The sequence below is a fragment of the Polypterus senegalus genome, chromosome 9 (assembly GCF_016835505.1).
Source record: "Polypterus senegalus isolate Bchr_013 chromosome 9, ASM1683550v1, whole genome shotgun sequence".
Classification (NCBI taxonomy): Eukaryota; Metazoa; Chordata; class Cladistia; order Polypteriformes; family Polypteridae; genus Polypterus; species Polypterus senegalus.
In genome coordinates, this window is record NC_053162.1 from 133,488,762 (window position 1) to 133,511,942 (window position 23,181).

The 23,181-nt window shown below is 37.7% G+C and overlaps 1 protein-coding gene across 7 annotated transcripts in view; it reads left to right on the forward strand.

Annotated features, from left to right (window-relative positions):
* Positions 1–23,181, forward strand: part of usf1 (upstream transcription factor 1) — an 84,196-nt gene that overhangs the window by 20,496 nt on the left and 40,519 nt on the right. For 4 of the 7 annotated variants that reach the window (XM_039763925.1, XM_039763926.1, XM_039763923.1 and 1 more), the window contains 4 exons: positions 14,271–14,320; positions 19,663–19,778; positions 20,807–20,920; positions 22,589–22,739. In XM_039763925.1, coding sequence (XP_039619859.1) covers positions 14,271–14,320; positions 19,663–19,778; positions 20,807–20,920; positions 22,589–22,739 — 431 coding nt within the window. The remainder of the gene's footprint in view (positions 1–14,270; positions 14,321–19,662; positions 19,779–20,806; positions 20,921–22,588; positions 22,740–23,181) is intronic. The other 3 variants (XM_039763928.1, XM_039763929.1, XM_039763930.1) reach the window with 1 other exon arrangement.

Consider the following 23,181-nt stretch of genomic DNA (forward strand, 5'->3'; position numbering starts at 1 on the left):
TGGTAAAAATGTGCCATGCACAGCACATATCATTTTTTTTTCTCCAGAAAATTGCACTTGTCCGCGGACATCTGAAACCAGAAAAACACACTTGTCCGATGGTCAATTTACCTGTGTTGGGACAAGTCGGGCGTTAGAATCATGGACTTCTCACAATGCATGCCCCACTACCAACCCATGTTTAGGAAAAAAAAAAGTGTTCTTTCGATGAGCTTTCACACTTCTAAGGCAGACCCCACAAATAGCACCTCAGAACCTACCATCTGCAGCCAGCAGTCTGTAACACTGTTTTTGTATATCACTGTACTTTCAGAACCACAGCTTTAGGACACATTCATGTACAGTCATATTGTCACTTTCAGTGGGCCAGTTTGAAGGGCTCTGTCATGTTAAACTACAGTAAATGTAAGTAAAGTAAAAGTTATGTTTTAAGATTATTGCAAAGAAATCTTTTGCATACTTTGTTAAAGTCTGTGCAGATAGTGACTAGGGTGGGGTTTAAATCCATCTCTTAGGAGAAAAGAGATAGCTTGATCTCAAAAAAAGAGAATTAAAAAAAACCAGTGAATATGTGCTATGGTTGACTTGTTTGCCTCAAGTTGTACATTGTGATGAAATTATGGCTGTGCTTTAAAACACCTGAACAGCAAGATGATGAAGTTAGTGAAAAAAATGAGTGTATGTTGTAGTGTAGCACTTTGTGTGAAGCAGAGCAGGCGTTTTTTTAGTCATTTAGTTTGTGGCATCAAAACTGTATAAATGGAAGCTAGGATGGATATAATATGTGTGTCTACTCGTGGCAATTTAAGGGTTTTTTGTTATTCCAGACACAACTATGTTGGAAGACATTTTTTTTTTTATAAAACTACATCCTTACAACTTAATATTTTTGTATATTTTTATAGAAAATGCATGTTGTCTTCTCTCTCTCCCCATCTGTCTGTACAGTATATCTGTCTGCTTTTCACAAACTAAATGGATTTAGATCAGTTTTTTTTTTTAATAATTTATTTGAACATTGTAGTTGATTTTACGACTTCTCTCATCACGTTAAGTATTATAGTTCAGTTGCAGCACTGATTTATTTGCATGAATCCGAGAGCAAGACTGTGGGCTGACTGTGGGACTTCAGGAGTAGGGAGCTGATTGGGGCCATCCTCACTCGCGTGTCAGCCTCCGTACGAGTCGTTGGAGCGTACCTTGCTTCCGCTTAGCTAGCGATACCCGTTTTTTCAGCAGACATTATCGTCTACAGATTGTTAAAGAGTAACGTTTGACATTTTTGAGTGAGAGATCATAGCTATGTATGTTTTTGAGGGTACCTGCTCATTGGCAGAGATATCAATTCCACATGCTCTTCTCGCCCATCAGATCTGAACACAATCAGATACAATGGCAACGTTTGACGTTGGAGCGTACCAGTGGCGGCTGCTAGCTTTTGAAACAGGGGAAGCTCATATTAGGCCTTCATTATAAAGTTCATTATGTTATTTGTATGTAAATTCTGCCCTCCGTTCCTTTTGCAGAAAATGGTCTGTGACCCTGTCGTACCAATTGGCCGTCTTTTCCAGGGACTTAACCAGTTTCCTCTCAATGGCCAGGAGAGCAAGGTTGCTCAAATGATCTTGGCCCATCGTATTGCGGGTGTATGACTTGACCCATTTTAAACAGAAGAAGCTCCTCTCTACACCTGCTGATGTAGCGCCAATTGTTGCCACTAACGACAGTCTTTAAAAAAAACACCAAGAAATCACACAGCTTACCACTGCTCCCCTGTAAGTCATGATCTGAATATAGTACTTGAAGTTCAGATCTCAGTCTCCCTGAGACAAAGAAATGGTCATAACTTTTCAGCACACTTTCAAATGCCTCCTCTGGAAACACTTGTCTCATTTCATCAAATTTCCCTGGATTGACTAATTCTAAGAAGCTCGTGCTTTCCAAATTTGAAAAATGCTGAGAAATCTGTTCCATGAGATTGTCTAGGATGGCCATGTACAAATTTCTGTAGTGGTCCTGGGGATCCTGTAATTGTGACGGCGCTTTCTAATAGGTTCATCTCGAGGATCTGATGTGAGATTTGCTGCTTTTGCATAAACTGCTTGATAAGACTCCTCTGACCTCTTCTCCTTGACAAAAGCAAGGAAAGACCCAATTCTTTTTTTGCAGTAAAGAACATGCATAGCCCTTTCCTGGACAATATCAAAGACATCTGTCTCAGAGAATATTTGTTCATATTTGTACATGAACACAAACTCAAAATCCTCCAGTTTCATCATGAAGCCTTTGGCAGCATCTAATGTGTCATCATCTATGCTCTCATCCTGGTTAATCTTGTCAAAAGTCTGCAGGAGGCCATCATAATTGTTTGCCACAGTGCTCACTATCCGTGATGTGAAATTCCATCGAGTAGGAGCGTTTCTGGGCAATCTTAAAGACCCTGTAGACTCAAAAAAGACATCCTTTTTGTGGACTTTAAAAATAAATGTGGTGAACCCAGAGAGAGATGCAAAAAAAATTCTTGACTCAGGCAAGCATTTAGCACCCTGGGACAACACCAGGTTCAGTCTGTGTGGATAGCAATGCACAAACACTGCACTAGGGGCTATTACTTTAACTTTGGCCTGTAGGCCATTGAGAGATGAAGCAAAGACAGCCGCCCTATAGGTAGGTTTGTGCCACAAGTTTTTCTCTAAAACTGTAGCCCTGCATGTTCTTGTTTAAAACTTCAAACACAGACTGAGCATCTCGACCCCCTGACACATCCAAAAATCCAAAGAAGCACTCTTGAATTTTACCTGCACTATCCACATATCTAACAATCACAGACAGTTGGGCATGGCAAGATATGTCAGTTGCTTCATCCACTGCCATGCAAAAAAAGGAGCAGTCTGAATTCCACATTTTATATGATCAGAAACAGTGGCTGCGAGAGCAGAGAAGTCATTTTGGATTGAGTTGGGACATACCAGAAAACACAGCTGATGACTGGAATTGTGTGACCAAGACAGTCGTATTTAGCTAATGTTTCTGTAAATTCCCTGTAATTACCCTTATTTGCTGATTCACTACTCTCATCATGCCCCTCGAATGCCAGCTCTTGACGGCCAAGCAAGGAAGTCACATCAATTAGACGGTTTGGGAAGGCCCTGTGTTTGTTTTTTTTTTTTACTGTTTTTTTATGTTTTGCCACCTGAATGCAAAGGCCTTCATTGATTGCATGTTCAACCCTGACCCTGCCCAGACAACTTAACCTTGCACATGAACTCACATGTTCTTTGCACTTTTCATGCCTTTTATATGCCCTGTCAAAGTTACCCAGATCCCCAAAACCCACGTTTGACCAAACACATCCCATTCCCTGAGAAGGTTTCGTCAAGAGGCATGGCCAACAGTACATTTTCTTTGTCACAGCACTTCCAGTCAGCCAGTTCACCTTGTCATACCAGGAGAGCTGAAAAGACCTGTTATTTTTTCCTGATTTTAGCAGCAGATCAATCTTGGGAGTTGGTCTGCCCTGCCGTTTAATTCTGAGTCTCTCCTCGTAAGGAATACTACTAAATGGTTTTGCCAAAAGCAGGTCAACAATATTAGAACCGTCTGCCATTATGCACAGCTTGCTAGCTGGCTAGTTCCCCTTCCATGAGCTACTTTAATTATATGAACGAACTAACTTTACAATGCTGAAACAAGGAGCAAAGTCAAGAACGATATAATATGTTTTTTTTTTATTATTTAAAGAGTGATTTGTACAAACAAAAATGGTTTACATCACCAGCAAACAATACAGAGTGCAGCAGTTTGTCATACGACTTCACCTGAAAATCCGCATTGGACTGAACTTGAATCTCTGTAGTGCTGATGTATACTTAAGACATGCTGTCAATCAAAAAGGGGTTCCGCCCTTTAAACAGCTCCTCCAATCATCATGCAGCAGCCCAGCGTCCTGGCCCGCCCACTGCTCCATTCACGAAGTGACGATTTTGGTGCATTTATCCAATTACTGTCCAGCTTTTTTGCACTGAAAAAAGCTCCTCTGTGCTTGCCCATAGAGCTTCAGTGAAGCTGGGCTTCAGGAGGGTTTAACACGCTGTGCTGCACGGAAATGTATGACAAGAAAATCGCATCAAACAATCTACAATAAATACCTGATTCTGAACGAGCTAGTCATGAAGTTGAACGCGTTCGAGCGCACTTTTATTAAAACCAATATAAATACGACAGTGCATATATGAGCATTTATTTTCTGACATGGTAGAGGAAGCGGAGCTTCCCTTGTAGACTTAGAGCAGTCGCCACTGGAGCGTACCTACCTTCCGCTTGGCCAGAGATGCCTTGCCAACTTTTTGCAGTTTTTGGCAAAGAGATCACAGCAACATTCTCGTCCCTGATAGAAGTACCAAGAATATTTATATATCAAGAGATCCTTAGGTACGAAGCAATCAATATAAATTCTTCTCAATACAAATTACTTTTTTTTTTTTTAAATTGATTTTTAGAGTTTGTCCTGTTTCACTACTCTGTGGGCGTAACCCCGGGAGACAGACAGTTTATATATATTCTACTTTTTAAAATCTACAACACCTTGGGTTTTAAGTTGTACTAGCCAACCTGCAGCGTACCATACGCCGCATAATCAGGATAGTTTTTTAATGATTTTAAAGCAAAGGGAGAAAATTAACATTTGAAAAATCAGTAATGTAATAAATCGGCAAGAAAAGCACCATTGTAACAATGCACGGAACAAACCAACACATAATCGTCTGTGACTGAAAACTGGCGCACCGCCATCGCTCATGTGCCCACCTCTAACTCCAGGTCTCCAACCTGTGACTCGCGTAGACTTTCCGTGTTCCTGCAGGAGCATCTAAGAAGACGCATGTTTGTCATGGATGCGAATTGCTGTATGTAACGTGTAAAACAGTTTGCTATGGTGCACGAGGTCGTGCATCTTAACCGAAAACTTGGTTTTTAAAGACTACTTACTTCATTGTATTTTAACCTCAGTTGTAAAGGATTGTTTTAAGGATCCCATGAGATACCCCTCTCAAACCGCTTTACACGCTGCATATGTCGATTCACCTCTGGCGTGGCTCTTTCGTGCGTGCGTCATAGGTGTCTTACTTGTCGGCGGCTTAGTGAATCCACGCCCCTTCCGGCGTGTTTTCCATGGCTGTCTTGCCTTAGTGAATTATATATATAGATTATAAAAAATGGAACAGTACAGAATTCTAAAATTTACAGGTTCATGTGATACAATGGAATGCTTGTGACATAAAATCGGAAATTAGATTCAGGACGGCTGATTTCTCATTTAAAATACCAGTGATCGGTACCGCCCTCAAAAGTCTTGCATCTCTAATAATAATAATTCTCAGACTGTAGCGTAGCCATAAACGCACCCAGCTTTTCTTAATATGTTATTGAACAGTCACCAAAGGGTATAAAATACCTAGTCAGAGGTGGGACAGCATTTGTAAAGAACATCTTATTGCAGCACAACTTCAGTGTAGTGCATAGGTTCTATATAATACATTTTTTTGAGAGATCTCAAATCAGATCTGGAGAACACTTGCAAAGACAACTGCACTACACTTTGAAGAAATACAGTATGGAGAACACTTGCAGCACCTTTAAGTTGCATTCTTCAAACCGGTAGCTGAGTGGTTTCTTAATTAAGGACACCAGTTCTGCATCTTTTTATTGAGATTAATAATTGTTAAATGTATATTGATCTGTATTTTTCTATTTCTTATCTTATGGAATACAAATATTTCCATCCATGGTTTTTTTCTATGGTATTAAGTTAAATACATTTCATTCAGTATCACGCTGTACTTCAGTCCAGATATAAAATAAATAAAAAAAATATTTTATATTTTTTTAATAGCATATTTTTGCGTTTTCATGTCCATAATTGTCTGTGTGAAGAATTTATTTTGTAATATAACCTATCACTCTAAGTTGATTAAACCTGCTCATTAGTATACAACTTTGTTCCCCATCTCTTACTCGAAAAGCATTCTGCAACTCTATCTAATCTTAGTCTTGATCTGCTGTTGGTCCGCAGCTCTGAGGCACACTGCAACAGCGCTAATCTCCAAAGTTAGTCTTGTTACCATAAATGTATACTAAGACCAGACCATTACGGGATCATCCCCAGATCAGAGCACACTGTAACTGACCCATAGTGTGTATAATTGTACTTTAAGTGATAATGTGTGAAAAGCTTTAAATGCTATACATAAATTTTAAAGCCTGCTAATACCCCAGTTCCTACTTGTTTCCGGAAATGCCACCCTTAAAGTGTATATTTTACTGAGCAAGTCTTGTAAACAAATCAAATCACAACCAAATCTAATTTTATTTATCACATACATACAGATTATGCATACAGTACAATATATAGTGAAATGTTCAGTTGCTCAACTCCAATGACTGTGCTTTTAAGAAGAATATGAAAGGACAATAATAGTACATGACTATATACAGTATGTCAAAATCATCAATAGAATTATAAATGTAATAAATAACCACTAAACAAATAATTGAAAAGAGGTAGGGCATCATGTATTTGTAGACATTTTCCTTATTCAAGATGTGGATGGGAAAAAACTTCTTAGTCTCTGTAAACTGAACTTTAGGCAGTGGTAGTGTTTACCTCACCGCACAAAAGAAAGAGGTCATTTTTGGATGGCTGGTGTCTCAGATAATTTCCTTTGCGCTAGTCTGATGTTGCTTGGTAAAGATGTCCCGGATGTTTGAAATTGCACAACCAATTTTGAGTTCAGCTGTCATGCTGTGTGATTTTTACCAAACCAAGCAGTAATGATGCTTCCTGGTAGGATACTTTCAATGGGGGATATCTAGAAGTTCTTTAGTAACTGCAGCATAACCTGAAATCTGTGAGGTGGTAAAGATGATGTTGTGCCTTCTTTACCAATGTGTCAGTGTGTTTGGACCAGGTTAGGTCCTCTAGATATCTGAAACTGTCCACTCTCCCTACCTGAGTGCTGTTAATATTGAGGGGTGGTAGTGCCTGTGCTGTTTTCTACCAAAGTCCACAATCAGCTTCTTTGTATTGTTGACACTTGGGAGTAGGCCATTGTCCTGACGCTAGTGTGACAGACTTCTTCCTGGTAAGCCTGCTCATTATTGTTAGATATCAGGCCTACCACAGCTTTGTCATCAGCAAACTTTACAATGATGTTAGAGTTGTTTACAATTGTGTAATCATTTCTGTAGTGGGAGTACAGCAGAGGGCTCAGAACACAGCCCTGTTGAGCTCTCGTGCTATAAGTGAGAGATGAAGTGTGGCAACCCACTAGATCCAACTGGGGTCTGCCTGTCAGAAAGTTAAAAATCTTAAACACTGGGGCATGTTGATCAGGACAGATCTTAGAAACACATCCTTGAATGCCATTTGGACAGCTACGATCCTGGCATTCTCTTTCCTAAAAGCTATCTTTACATCATGTTCTGATCAAGTGAGTGCTGTTTCCTCTCTGAGCGGTACTTCTACCATAGATGTGTTGGACTGCCAGCTGACGTTGGCGTCATTCACTTCGAAGCATGTGTAGAAATTTTTAAGCTTGTCTGCCAGAGAGGTGTTGGTGATCATTGTGGTGGGAGTACTAATTTTATAGTCTGATATTGTCCATATACTATGCCACATGAGTCTAGGATCAGACTGTTCAGATTTTCCTTTCAGTTTCTTACCTTATTGTCACTAAGTGGTTTTAAGAGATGTTATTATAACTAATCAACCACCACCTGTGACATTCTAAAATTGTACTTTTTTTTTTTTATCCAAATCCTTCATACTTCATTCTCCCCAGTCCTGTCTCCAGGCTTCAATGTACAGGTCTAGCAGTGATGATTCCATTCAGAGAAAAGGAGCTGGTGGGTTGCCTTTTACAACTTTGCCTTGGACAGCAAAAATGCTAGGGCTGGGTCTGTCTTTCTACCATTGCAACATCCTTTTTGTTTCTCTTTTAGTATATTGCTACCCCTCAAGTTTTGAGAAGTCATTCCCTTTTGGTTAGTAACTTTATATTTCTCCACCAAGTTTGTGCATTGCCAGAATACTGTTTAATAACTTTAAGCTATTAAAACCTGTCCGCCTTAACTCTCATCATACTGTTTGTAGTTTAAACTGTCCTACCTAATTTGTGCATATGCCTTCTCAACAAGTCAGTGCATATTTTGTTCCAGCATATGTTGTTCTTTTGGTACAGTTATCAGGTGTCCTAAATGACATCCTGAAGTCTTTTTAAACTTCCATCTTTTATACATTTTGAATTTTCTGATTTATCTCACTCATTTTTGTATTATTGCATAATACAACCTGGTAGACAAAAACATTTTTTTCTGCCTCTGACCTTTTTCTTATTGCTCTGTCAGTTTATGTGCATGAAAAGCTGGTTACATCCCAGCTATGAACAGCTTATGCTGAAGACCTTGTCTTGCCTGGGCACCAAACAAGTACATTGTACAAGACTTTGTGACTTTCTTTTTAATATTTCAGTCCTCTGTGATCAGGAGTTTTTTCTGTCTCTAGGAGTAGGATATGATGCAACCTGGCTAGGTTTCTCAGTGCTGCTGTGTAGACCCCCCAAAGGTGTCAAGATCAACCTTTAGATCTGCAACATGCTTAGTAGTGTTGGATGTTTCTATCCTGGAGTTAAATGACCTTGGATAGTGTTATACAGGGTGAACCAAAAAGAAGTACCACATTTCAAACAGTTATTTTACAAAAACGCTACAAGATAAAATACATTTTGTTATAACACAAGAAAGGGTTTACAAAATTTATATTATTTATTTCACTTTATTTTAAAATGATGTGTTCAAGGTGGTGTCCATCATTAGTGATACACTCTTCGAGTCTTGCAAGCATTCAGAAATTGTCTCATTCAGCCATTTCAAGGGGAATAGTGATGATTTTGTGGTGAATAGTGTCCATGGGGGCTTCAAGGTTTTGAGGTTAGTGTGTGTATACCTTCAACTTGAGATAGCCTCACAAGAAGAGATCAGGCGAACGTGAAGGCCATCCGACATCGCAGCACAGGGAAATCTCCTTCCCTGGAAACATCTGCAAAACTTGCATGGATCCCTGCACTGTATGAATTGTTCCTCCATCCTGTTGAAACCAGGCATCCACCATATCAATTTCTTCCAGTTTGGGCCATAAAATGTCCTCGAGCATTTCAATGTAATGTTCTGAAGTGATGGTGACCGTTGCTCTCATCCCCCTCAAAAAAGTAAGGGCCTACTATGCCAAATTCTGCATTGGTGCACCAAACTGTAAGTCGCTTACTTTGCAGGGGTCTCTGAAGTTCATGAGGGTTGGTTTCAGCCCAATAGCAAAGCTTTGCTTATTTACACAGCCATTCAAAGGGAAATGTGCCTTGTTGCTTCACATGACAGTGGCATCTCAATGAATGGTTTGCAGAATGTTCGTGCACAACTCTCTGCGGCTCTCCCAGTCTCTCTCAGTGAGTTCCTGCAGTACCATCATTTTGTATGGATGGAAATTAAAGCCCTCATGCAAAATCCTCCTTAAAGGTGTATTGGACATGCCTAAGGCAAAAGCATGTTTGCATGCTGAACATCTAGGAGTCTAGAAAATTGATACCCTTACAGCTAGGATGTTTTCAGGTGTTAGTAAAGTCTGAGGACGGCCTGGAGATTTTCTGTTCAATGTTTTACCTGTCTGTCTAAATTGAGCAAATCATTGAACAATTGTTTTCTGATTTGAGACGTCAGCATTAGGAGGAATACTGAAGTGTGTTTGGAAGGCTTGTTGTGTAGTGATGATGGATGGATCCACTGTTTTTGAAGAACGCTTCAACAGTGAAAGCATGGTGCACACTGGACCAAGACACATTGCCGACTGAAAACTACAAGAGGTTGTCTATCAAACGACCCCCCACCCCAACCCACTCTGCTGCCTGTACTTCGTGCAATGACCTTGAGAAATGTGGTACTTCATTTTGGCTCACCCTGTATTTTTACTCCTTGCAGTGTCCTCTACCAGTGGTTCATCTGTGACTTCCCCTCTGGGTTGGAGACTCATCCCGTGTTCACTATATCTTTAAATACTGTAAATTGTCATTATATATCAACATTTCTCTTTTTTTCTATTAAAGTTCAGTAACGCTGATCTCACTGTACTATTTGGTATATCTCCTAAATACATGATACCAGAATACTGTTTTTTTTATGAATCCAAAAATCAAAGGGAATGTTGCAATAGTAGATGTGTGTGTATATACAGTACACCCGCAAAACTCACGGGGGTTACTTTCCTAGAGCACCCCCGAATTGTGAAAAACTGCGAGTTTTAGATGTGGTTAAAAAAGGCTTTTTAAATGCCTATTTTTATAGTTTAAACCCTAAATACAGTATGCCCCCAAAGCACTTTAATTTCGTTGCAAACTCAGCTTAATACATTAATACATTACCTAAAAAATTACCTTAATACATTACCTGAAAACAGAATGTAAAGATAAACCCGTATACTGTAAAGTACTGTTATGTCTCCCGCAGTGCTAGAATGTAAAATACCGATGTTACCACTATATGTACTGTAATTTATGCAAGTGCATTTTCTTTGGTATGCGCTGTCAATTTCTGTTATAAGTAGAGTAAATACATAATAATTTTCATTTAATTAAAATACAGTAAAATGTACAGGTACTCACCAATAATGAATGATATTGATGATGATGATGATGTAGCTGTGCAGTACGATGCAGAGGATTTAAAAATCCTTGGGTGGCACCTCTTTTTTAGGTGCCTCAGGAGGAGTTGTATCTTTGGACGGGTCTTCTTCTGGTGGGGTTTCGTGCTGGCTTTTCTTTATAGGTTTCAGGACCATTGTGATAGGAAGTTGCTACATTGTCTCCTGTAGCGAACTGCTGGTACAATTTCCATGCTTTCTCACGGATTATGTTACCGTCCAAGGGGATGTTCTTCTTCCTGCAGTCGGTGATTTGCAATGCCAAGGCAGATTCTGTCCTGATAATATTTTTATTCCTTATGGTCATTACCTTTTTGGCACTATCACAGAAACTTAAAGATACGGTACTCCAGATTGCTGCTTCATTCTTCTTTATGTAGCGTACGGTGCTTTCATTAATGCCATATTGTTGCGCTACTGCAGCATAACTTTTTAGTTCCCGGATGCAAATCCAGTAGATCAAACTTTTCCTGGAGTGTTTTAAACTTCTTGTGGCGCTTAGGCTCAGTGCCTGAAGCCTTAGAAGGTGCAGGGCGATTCGGCGACATCTTGTGCGTTTTAAGAATAACAAAATGAATACAATAACACAATGGAAAACACGAGGGCACTCGGCTGGAGTCGCGTCACAGGGCAGCAATCAATCAGCAGCAGGGAGAAATGAATAACGCTCTCGGATTGGCTACTTTCACCATCCCAAACTGCGTTTCCCTCAGCGGTTGCTTCCTGTCCTATCCACAGCACAGTATTGCCATAAAATAAAATGACTTCACGGGGGTCTACTGTATCATTTACTGTGTATATATATATATATATATATATATATATATATATGACACAATGTTCCTCCGGATATCAAGAGTGAGCCTGATATGGCCGTGCAATATGTAACACAGAATGTAAAAGACAGGCGGCATCTACAGGCATGGAAACCACTCGGTAAGTGACAGTTCTTTGATCAATGGTGATCACCTCGATAGGCATGTTAATGGGGGTACGGTTGGAACGATAAAGGAAATGGGTATCTGAACAATGTAAAGTAAGTCTAAAATACCTATACAATAACTATAATTGTAATAAACGAACAATAAAACAGCGGAGAAGCTGTGGATTAAATAAAAAGGCTGCAGTTATCAGCAGGGAGACGTGAATACAGTGGCGAAGCAAGGAAGGGAATGTAGAGACCGGAGCAATGGACAGCCTTATATAGGCAGGCAGCCAACAACGTGGGAGGCGTTGGGATGGGGACCCAACGCCGCCTCACACAGCAAACGAGCTGCAGGCTATGGACGTATATGTGTATGTAAGTAGGATTCAGTTAGCGTTGGGAACTCGCGTACCAAATTTCTTGAAAATGGGCCAATAGGTAACAAAGACCGTTGGAAAGTTCAATATGGCGGCCAACAGTCGCCTCATACCACCGAAATAAGTACGTACATCGGTTTGGGTTAGTGCAGGGAAGCCGCCTACCAAATTTCGTGAAGATGGGGCCATAAATAAGAAAGTTTAACATGGCGGACGTTGTCGACTGTTACGAGTAGAATTTCGAAATAAAACCTGCTTAACTTTTGTAAGTAACCTGTAAGGAATGAGCATGCCAAATTTCAGCCTTCTACCAACACGGGAAGTTGGAGAATTAGTAGTGAGTAAGTCGGTCAGTGAGGGCTTTGCCTTTTATGAGTACAGTGGAACCTCAGTTCACGACCATAATTCGTTCCAAAACTCTGGTCATAAACCGATTTGGTCGTGAACCGAAGCAATTTCCCCCATATGATTATATGTAAATACAATTAATCCGTTCCAGACCGTACGAACTGTATGTAAATATATATTTTTTTAGTTTTTAAGCATAAATATACTGTAGGTAATTACACCATAGAATGCATAGCGTAATAGTAAACTAAATGTAAAAACATTGAATAACACTGAGAAAACCTTGAACAACAGAGAAAACTAACACTGCAATAGTTTGCACTATAGTGCTATGAACCGCTCGCTAAAAACACTTTTTTTAATGAGTTTTAAGCACAGGGAAAAAAATGAACATTTGAAAAATCTGTAATTTAATAAACCACCAAGAAAAGTAACATTGCCACAATGCATGCTATAAACCAATCGCTGTTAAACAGAACTGAAAACAAAAACAAGCCTTTTCTACCTTATGCGTCCAGCCCTGTACCCTGTCCTGCATGAACAGTTGCTTGTTATGCTATAAATGCTTATTATGATATAATTTATGTTTTCCACTTTGAAGGCAAAGTAAACTTTTTTACTTGCTCACTTTGTTTTTCTTCATCATTCTTTTTGGTTAAGAGAGTTGTTCATATTGTGTCTTACTTGAGTATTAGTTAATTTATACCTGGTTTCATTTTCTAATTGTATTCTGTTTAGTTTCAGATTTTGCAAGCTTTTGCTATTATACTACTTTAAGAGGGCTACTTTTTTATTTATTATTATATAAAACAAAAACATACTTTTAAAATGTAGCAAACCATCACAAATTACTATCCAAAACTTAATTACTGAAGAATTAATTTCCAGTACTATGTTACAGCTCTGGGTGTTATCTAGGTCTTATCTGTGTATCATTGTATGCAAAGCGGAAAACATCTTCTTTTTTTTTTTTTTTAGGACACCAGTTCACCATCTTATACACCAAAACTCATTTATATAGGGCCAGTTTAAAGGTGCCATTCAATGTAATGAGTATCTTTGAAGAAAACTAGAATATCCAATATATGCAAACTCCATACAGTGTTTAGAATGTTAGCCGAAAACTCTACAGCTTTGGTTTGGCCGTTATCCACAGTGTTTCTACTAAGGAGAAAAGATGAAGCTGTATGACATACAAACAATATCATTATTGACGCCAGATTACTTTATAGCCCTATGAAAAACAAAGTATTTCAGCACTTGTGGGTAAGCTTGGTCTTTTAGGGGGCTTTCACAGTAACATTAAGGACTGTATACAGTTTAACATTTTGGAAGACTCTTTCAAGATATGTGTATAAACATTAGAAATTGTACTGCAATTGTTACATTTTTTTCATAAAACTTTCAAGTGTATGTTTTCTGTTGAACACAAATGAAAACATGATCCTATTAAGAAAAACGTGTAAATGATGTTTAGAAAATACTGACAAATGCATTTTGTTGCATCCCGTAATCTGACAGTTCTACAGCTATTTTTGTAGGAATATTTAGCTATAACCACTTTGTTAAATACAAAATGTTTCACTCAGGTGTTTTCAGCGAAATTTAATAAATTGAGTGAAGTTCTTCTACCAGCTCTCCTTTCTTGAATTTATGATTGGTCAATAACCAAATCAATCCCAAAAACTTGCTGGTTCTATTCATTCCACACTATACATCCTGTTTAATATTTTTTTCTTAGAATAATGTAAGCATAACATAGCTTTGCATTGTAACTTTTTTCTTTTTGTTTTTTCTAAGTACTGTAGAAATTGTGTGAATGAGGCCTACTGTTTATGTATATAGATTGACTAATTTTTTTTTTTTTCTTTCTTAGTCAGCAAAAAAGTCCAGATTCAGATGGAAGTGGACCCGTGGTTGAGGAGGGTAAGAGAGAAAATAGCTTAAAAGATCCCTTTAATTTCAAATAAGTATGCTTTAATATTTCACTGCAAGTAATCCAGTTTCATATCAGATCATCTGCTTAACACCTTGTCAAGTTTTAATTTATTGCCAGAAGTACACATTTTGTGAATAGCACATTATCAGGGTAAAACTACTATAAGTTTGAGGTCCAAGGCTAGCCTAGCCCCCTAGTCTTGCAGGATTATTTTACATCTGCTTATATACTTACTAGATGTTGCTATTACTGCCGAGGGTATCCTGAAAGTCTATAGATGAATAATTTTAGAATTATTAAGTTGGTTTTATTGTCCTTTGCATTCCTTCTTGCTAACATTGTTTGTGGACAGTTTGGCAGTTCATTTCAATGCAGCAAAGGAGTACAACAAGCATATATTTAAATGATCTGGTCTAAATGTAGGGAAAGAGCAAACCACTTGAATTATGATGATATAATTCTATTCAGTTGCATTATTCAGAATAGTACACACCTTATTCACTACGTTATGTGAGGTACACAGGTTTAAATACAGAATTACAAGAGAGTAGCCACTACCCTGCCATGAACACTTGTGAGGGGATCATATTTTTTTAACTTGAACTATGATTTTCACTTCATCGTCTTTCTGGTCTTCAGAGTGAGCCCTTTGTCTCTGTTTCGTTAGGTAAGTTACAGTATATGCAGTATGAGTATTTTCTTATCCTATACTTTTCTAATTAATGTGCTTGTTAGAAAAAATAAGTAAATAAAAACAACTTGGCCATATTTATTTTCTATGTGGTAGAACAAAATTTAATTTAATGAACTCACCAGCTACATCCCAGAAGGTTGCGGGTTAAGTTAATTGGCTATACTAAACTGACCCCAGTATAGGAATGTACACCAGTACTGTATCTCCAGTGATATATTGGCTAGGGCTTTTTCCTGCCTTGTGCTCAATGTTTGTGGGATAGACTTTGGTTCTTTGAAACTCTACACGGGATGGAACACATCTGACTATGCTCTGTTCTGTTGCTTTTCTTTTTCAATTTAGGCAACTGTTTTCCTGTATCAAAAATGGGTTTACATTGTTTTATTCATTGTATTAAAATTTTGTGGTGTGGGTTCTGACATATGGTTAAATAAATAGTTTACTCGGTCATAACGGACTCATCAACAAAGAAGGGAAAAAAATGAGTGATTCACAGCACAGGCGATTAAAAAAAAAAAATACAGAGAACTGGACAATTTCTTAAAAAACAAACAAACCTGAGACTCTTAAATGTTGTTACAATTTATGCTGTTTTTTATTAGTATTTTTGCTTTTATTATGGGTTGTTGGTGAAATAATTTGATTTTGTATGCCATGTTTCACCTGCCATTGTTTCCATTTTGCACTTTTTGTGTTATGAATTATTCAGCCTGCTGCTATGCATGCTTTGAGTATTTCTCCTTACATCCTGTCAACTCACTATAGTCTGACTGTTTACTTGTCTGTTAGGGGCTGCATCTATTATGTTGGTATGTATATTTGTTGTGGTTGATTTTTGCTACGGTATGTGAAGAATGAATGCTGAAGAATCTCAACTTGCATTCAGAATTGTTAATTTTTTCTTTTTCCTTTCAGTTTTGCAAATGTTCTTTGCTCGTTTCCATTCCCAAATAGTAAATGAGAATGAACTCCTCAAAAAAAGGGAGATTCATTTTGTATTTTCTTAGAATTATTGTTTGCCAACCCACTTTGCAAATTACAGCTTCACCACTTGTGCTGTCTGTCTCTTTTGTGACTCAAAGTTAACAGTATGGATGTACTAATACCATTTTTTGACAGCTGACGCAGAGTATTTAATAAGCACTTTAGGCTGATACCTAGTACTGAATAAGTACTTTTATTAGGAAAAAAAAGAATAATGCTATATTTCCAAGAGCAAACGTGAGAAGCATACACTTTTATTTAACAAAAGACAGTAAACAACATTTTTATGATATTTATTAAAATAACTTTTGCAAATGTTTTTAATATATAGCCAGCAAGAGGTACAAACAATCTTAACAAAATTAAATTTCAATTAAAAAAAAAGGCACCCTAATTAAATTTTTTGGTAATTAAAATAAATATCTTTTTAAATTAACTTTTCAAAAGGGGCCCATTCTTTTAGAGGGAAATAAAATCGATACTATCATAAATGGGTCTGTTTTTTCTTTTTATATATATATATATATATATATATATATATATATATATATATATATATATATATAGCTTCAATAAAACCCTTCACTGACTACACTGGTACATAGTGTTGACAGAATCTTTTGTACCAAATTAGCCAAGATAAGAAATAATCCTATATTGTGTGCCCAGTTGTACAGAACATTGTCCAATTTTGGATTATTAAAACTTTTTTTGGTATTATAAGTATTGTGCTTTGTTTTTCTTTGATGTGTCTTTGTGTGATGTACTTATGACTCAAACTGTTGGTTTCAAACATGACAACTGGAGTTTTAACAAAGGTAACACTTGAAAACAAAATCTCTTAAATCACCTTTTGCACAGTATGACTTAAACGAGGAAATATTTTAACATTTACCACTTTATCAGTTTGTCATACTGTCAGAATTTGTTAACTTGTGATCAAAAAACATTATTTATGAATGCTTCAATAGTGTCTTAAATGCACAAAAGTTGAGAGCAGGTCATCCCTCCTATAGTTAATTTCAGTCACTTTGTGGTTTACAAATGAAATAATTGTATATCCTCATTATTACTTGTTAAAAATGTTGATACACCTCCCCTTGAAATGCACCCATCACATCTATACAGTCAACCCTCGTTTATTGCGGTTAATCCGTTCCTGACTCTGCCGCGATAAATGAATTTCCGCGAAGTAGGATTCTTTATTTATAAATTGAATATTTTCGCAATTATAACATGGAAAACCTGTTTACGACCTTCTAAATACATTTTCTAACATTATTAGAGTCTTCTAGACATAAAATAACACCCTTTAGTAAAATGTTTAAACTGTGTTCCGTGACAAAACAGAGATGACAGTTCCGTCTCACAATTCAAAGAATTCAAACATATCTTCCTCTCCAAAGGATTGCGCGTCAGGAGCAGAGAATGTCAGAGAGAGAGAGAGCGAGAAAAGCAAACAATCAAAAATCAATAGGGCTGTTTGAGCTTTTAAGTATGCGAGGCACCGCCGGACACAGCAGCTACAAGGAAGACAGCAATGTGAAGGTAGTCTTTCAGCATTTTTTAGAGGAGTACCCATATGCCCTAGACTAGTGTGCAAACACCCCCTCTGTCAGGAGCAGAGGATGTCAGAGAGAGAGAGAGAGAGAGACAGAGACAAGCAAACAATCAAAAATCAATACGTGGTGTTTGGGCTTTCAAGTATGCAAAGCACTGCACGGGAAGCATATCGTATATCACTGAGGAGTTTCATTTAATATCTAATACGTGCTCTGATTGGGTAGCTTTTCAGCCATCTTGCAGTAGCGTCCCTTGTATGAAATCAACTGGGCAAACTAACTGAGGAAGCATGTACCATAAATTAAAAGACCCATTCTCCGCAGAAATCCGCAAACCAGTAAAAAATCCATAATATATATTTAGATATGCTTACATTTAAAATCCGCAATAGAGTGAAGCCGCGAATGTCGAAGCTCGATATAGTGAGGGATCACTGTATATATAATTCACTGAGGGCACACAAGACAGTGAGCGCAAGCAAGACAGAGCCCCGTCCGCCAACTCTAACCCTCCTACCACGTCATGGGATACGCACGACAGAGCCACACACGCCAACTGTAACCGTCCTCCCGAGTCCAGCGTCGCTCTCGAGGCACACAACAACTCACCAAACACGGCCTCAGTCGCTTTTGTCTGTGCAAAAGTCCACATGCACCTCTGAGCCACGTTGACTTTACACCGCACGCAAGACAGAGAGCCACGATTGCCAACTCACAGAGCCCCGCCCACCAACTCTAACTAAGGGAAAGCAAGACAGAGAGCCACGCCCGCCAACTCACAGAGCCCCACCCACCAACTCTAAGACCATGGGATATGCACGCATTTAGTGTATAAATGGATAGAAGTAATTGCATGTAAACAATTCGCCAAAATCTGTTGTATGTAAATGATACTGTTTAAAACGTTACTGTTTTTTCATCAGAAAACCCGGTTTCAACGTCTACCTGTATTAGTTTAAATGGCACTTTTAGATGGCGGACGCGCTGACTTATCTTGTCAACTGGGCAACATAGTGAGTGCAGCGTCTATCTATATATGTCTGTTTTCCGTAGCCTGCTACAGGAAGGTACTCCCTCGACCATTGGCATTGGTTTCGCTCCTTGCTATTTTCATTATACTGCGACGGTGGTTTCCTAAGCCTTTGTTATACTGAATTCCTTTCTCACCGTTTTCCGTTCCTATTCTTACACCGCCGTGTGGGCTTCGGCTAGTAAATTATATTTTGCTTTGTTGATTGCTGTTACTTTTATCTGAGAAACTTCCTTTCAGCATTGTTGACTTTTTTTGCATTTAAGGTTTATTTTGAGATATGACATGAAGTGCAACCAGCTGAGAACTAATTGTGGTACAAGCAAAATTTGAGTGGTTGGAGCTTCAAGGGATATGTGTAAAGTTAGCAGCAAAACAGTGCATATGTGTATGTAAAATGAAAGAACTCTTGTACATAAAAAAACAAGGGAAGGGATTGACTAGTCTTTTGAAGCATGTTCCGTGTTTTCAGAATTGCCGTTTCTAATGTTAAACCTTTCCAGATCAATCACTACTTGTTTATTTCCAGTTGAAGTTTTCGGTGAAAAGAGAGGTGACTTGATTTGCTGAACATTCTGCACTAAAACAAAGATTGGCTATTTTTAAAATGACAACAAAATGAGTTGTAAGGATATTGCATCATCCCAGATACACCACCACTATGAAATGCCATTTCTGGCAGAACTGACTTTATTTATCTATCTATTTATTTATTTATTTAAAAAAAAAATTAAAATGATGCCAGGGTCAGTGTAACATATCAACTTGATGAACTAAGATATCAAAAGTTGTATCTTTCCCCCCACTGGTACCTACTACTTATAAGAGTGTTCACCAGAAATTTCCTGCATAGCTCTCATATTTAATTTAGCCATGAACACAGCATAACGCATTACTTCAGGCTGTAAATGTGTTCCTGGTTTTTCCTGCTAAATACATAATTCACTCTGTATTGCATGCAATAGGCATTTCAAACCCAGTGTTCTCGTGTGATGCCTTGCGTCATATTTTGTATTTTTTCAAAAATGTGTTAAAATTGTGCCTTTGCATTTTTAACAGGTTCAGTAGCTACAGCCGAAGATCCTTCTGCCATTGCCGCAATTCAGTCAGCAACCACTTTTACCTCAGAACAGCCAATCAAATACCTCTTCAAGACAGAGACCTCTGGGGGGCAGGTAGGGGGAACTGTATCCTCTCAGTGTTTTTGTTAAGAGGGCTTTAGGTAGATCAACACAGCAATTTTGGTGTTTGCTCTACATACATTTCCATAACCCACACAAAACAACACAGTGATGTTTTTTGAGAGCACTGAGGTGTCCTTTTTCCATAGTTGTTGCCATTTGTATGATCTGATGTGTCCCAAAATACATTGTAGGTTCCATGATTGAGCTTTTTAATGATGTCTTTTGATATGGTCCTTCCTTTTATATGGTAAAAGACTTTTATTAGACTAAATAGATTAGTGTAGTTGCAAATCTAAGACCTACTCCTTTGGGTTTTAAGTCCAGGTAAATTAATGCTTTTCATTTGATAATTTGACTCCATTATATTGTGCCATCATATTTTTATTTTTATATATAGCATAAAACATTATGCAAAGTTTTGTAAAGATTTTTTAATGCAACTGTCCTTTAAATAAACCTGTTATTGTACTGTACTGAAGTCCAGGTCAGGTTTGCAATCTGTTACCCAAGGAAACTGACACATGTAATTGTCTTCATTATTGTCAAATGAAGAACAGATCTTTTTAAACATAACAGTGTACAATAGCTAAGTTTTGGACATGGAACTATTGCAACTGTGTCCTATATACAGTACAGTCAAATCCAAGTTTTAGCAATACTACTTTGATGGTGCCTTAATTATGGCTTATCATAGTTTAGTACGTCAATAGACCTTCAAGCGGCTCGTTCATTTTTAATCGTTTAGTTTAATGTATAAAATGAAACAGAAAGAAAGAGCATGAGGAGAAATATTGTTGTGAATTGTGTTGGTATAAATTCTTAAAATATTAAAGGAATTTATTTTGGTATTTATGCAAAGTTCTTTGTGTTTGTAAAAGTTAATTGACCAGTTTTTTTCTTCATGAATAATGATGAAAGTTATTTATAGGATTAAGGATGGCAAATTTACTTCAGTTATCTTTTTTTGTATAACATTTTTGTTTAACATTCTCCTCTTTTTATTCTTTTTCTTCCTTAAGGTCACCTATCGTGTCATTCAGGTAGCTGATGGACAGATAGAAAGTCAATCTGATGGCGCTACTGCTGTTAGCGTAGTCACAGGTTTTCCTACGGCAACACAACCTGTTACACAGGTATCAGACACTTCTCATTTATTTTATATTTGAAGAGAGGGGTTTTCAAACAAGGAAGTTCATTGAGGATTTTATTTCACTGATTTAGCTGATAGAGTATGGTTTTGGCCATGTCTCACTCTATATATTAATGAAAGGATGTGAAAAATATCGCGATAGTTTAGTTTAAGCTACCACTATTGTGATTTACTTCCCTATTTCTTTCACCATTACTTTCTGGCCTTTGCCATGCTAGATGAAACCTTTCAGATTCACATGACAGTGCAGTGTGTTTTCAAATGCATATCAACATCTACAAGGTCAATAACATTTTGATTTAAAAATTGTATTTACTCTTTTTACAATTAATGGATAATCTTTCCGATATCGGCTAGTGTATTTTGCTTAAATTATAAAAAGACAGACACAGGACACAAGTTCAGCACACACGTTTTTCATTTTTTCATATTATCTTTCCGGCAGCACTTCCGGGTGTGGTGGAAGAGCTGCAATAAAGGGCTCTACATTTCGTACAGCACCCCCTGGTGGCACCCACAAATCCCAACCTGGGTGTGCTAAAGTCCAACTTCCATGAAGTCCTGTGGGAGTCTGTGGTGCTGCAGCAACCCGGGGGCTGCCCTCTAGTGTTCCACGGGAGATAATGCCCTAATCTCTCTCTCTCCCTCTCCCCCAAAATGGTGTTTCCATTATAGACGTACCCAGACCGTCTGCCACAACTTATTAGCTTGTTTTGGTAAATCTTTCAGTAGTTTCGTCAGAAGTGTTCATTGGTGGAAGAAAAACACCTGGCACCTACTGTCAAATTTGGTGGAGGTTCCATCATGCTGTGGGGCTGTGTGACTAGTTCAGGGACTAGGGCCCTTGTTAAAGTCGAGGGTCGGATGAATTCAACCCAATGTCAACAAATTCTTCAGGATAATGTTCAAGCATCAGTCACAAAGTCGAAGTTACGCAGGAATTGGATATTCCAACAAGACAATTTCCCAAAACGCAGTTCGAAATCTACAAAGATGTTCATCCAAAGGGAGAAGTACAATGTTCTGGAATGGCCGTCACAGTTCCCTGACTTGAATATCATCGAAAATCTATAGGATGATTTGAAGCAGGCTGTCCATGCTCGGCAGCCATCAAATTTAACTGAACTGGAGAGATTTTGTATGGAAGAATGGTCAAAAATACCTCCATCCAGAATCCAGACGCTCATCAAAGGCTATAGGAGGCGTATAGAGGCTGTTATATTTGCAAAATGAGGCTCAACTAAGTATTGATGTTATAACTCTGTTGGGGTGCCCAAGTGTATGCACCTGTCTAATTTGGTTATGATGCATATTGCATATTTTCTGTTAATCCAATAAACTTAATGAAACTGCTGAAATACTACTGTTTCCATAAGGCATGTCATATATTAAAAAGAAGTTACTACTTTGAAACCTCAGCCAATGATAAACAAAAATCCAAAGAATTAAGAGAGGTTCCCAAACTTTTTCATATCACTATATATATATGTATGTGTCTGTATACATATGTATGTACAGTATGTGTGTGTGTGTGTGTGTGTGTGTATGTATATATATTTTTTGCTTTTTCAATTTGGATTTTATTTTTATTAAAAATAAACTAAGATTAAAAATATATAAGGAATATTCTTATGTGATTATTTTCACTTAGGCTGTTTTCTCACAATCAGAGGGACTAGAAGGAGACAATACTGAAACTCATTACACTTACTACCCAGCTACTATATCAGATGCTACTCCAGCTACCATGGTAACCAGTGTGCAGGCATCTGATTCATTGCTAAATCAGACCACACCAACAGGTAAAGGCTTGAATTTATCAAATGACCTATATAGAATAACCTTTTACAACCCCAATTCAAATGAAGTTTGGACGTTGTGTAAAACGTAAATAAAAACAGAATACAATGATTTACTAATCCTTTTCAACCTATATTCAATTGAATACTCTACAAAGACAAGATATCGAATGTTCAAACTGATAAACTTTATTGTTGTTTTGCAAATCTTCACTCATTTTGAATTTGACAGATGATAAATCTACAGATTTACAGTGTATGATTTATACAAACTTGTCAGGAAAGTTCTTAAGTAAAAAGCAAATAAATAGATCATGTATAGAAAAATTTCCAAATTTAAAAATCGGCTACAGCTCCTTTTATTATGAAACAGATTTGACACAGGGCACAAATTTTCTTTCCAACAACAGACTTTTGAAACTTAACAATCTGCCAAAGCAAATGT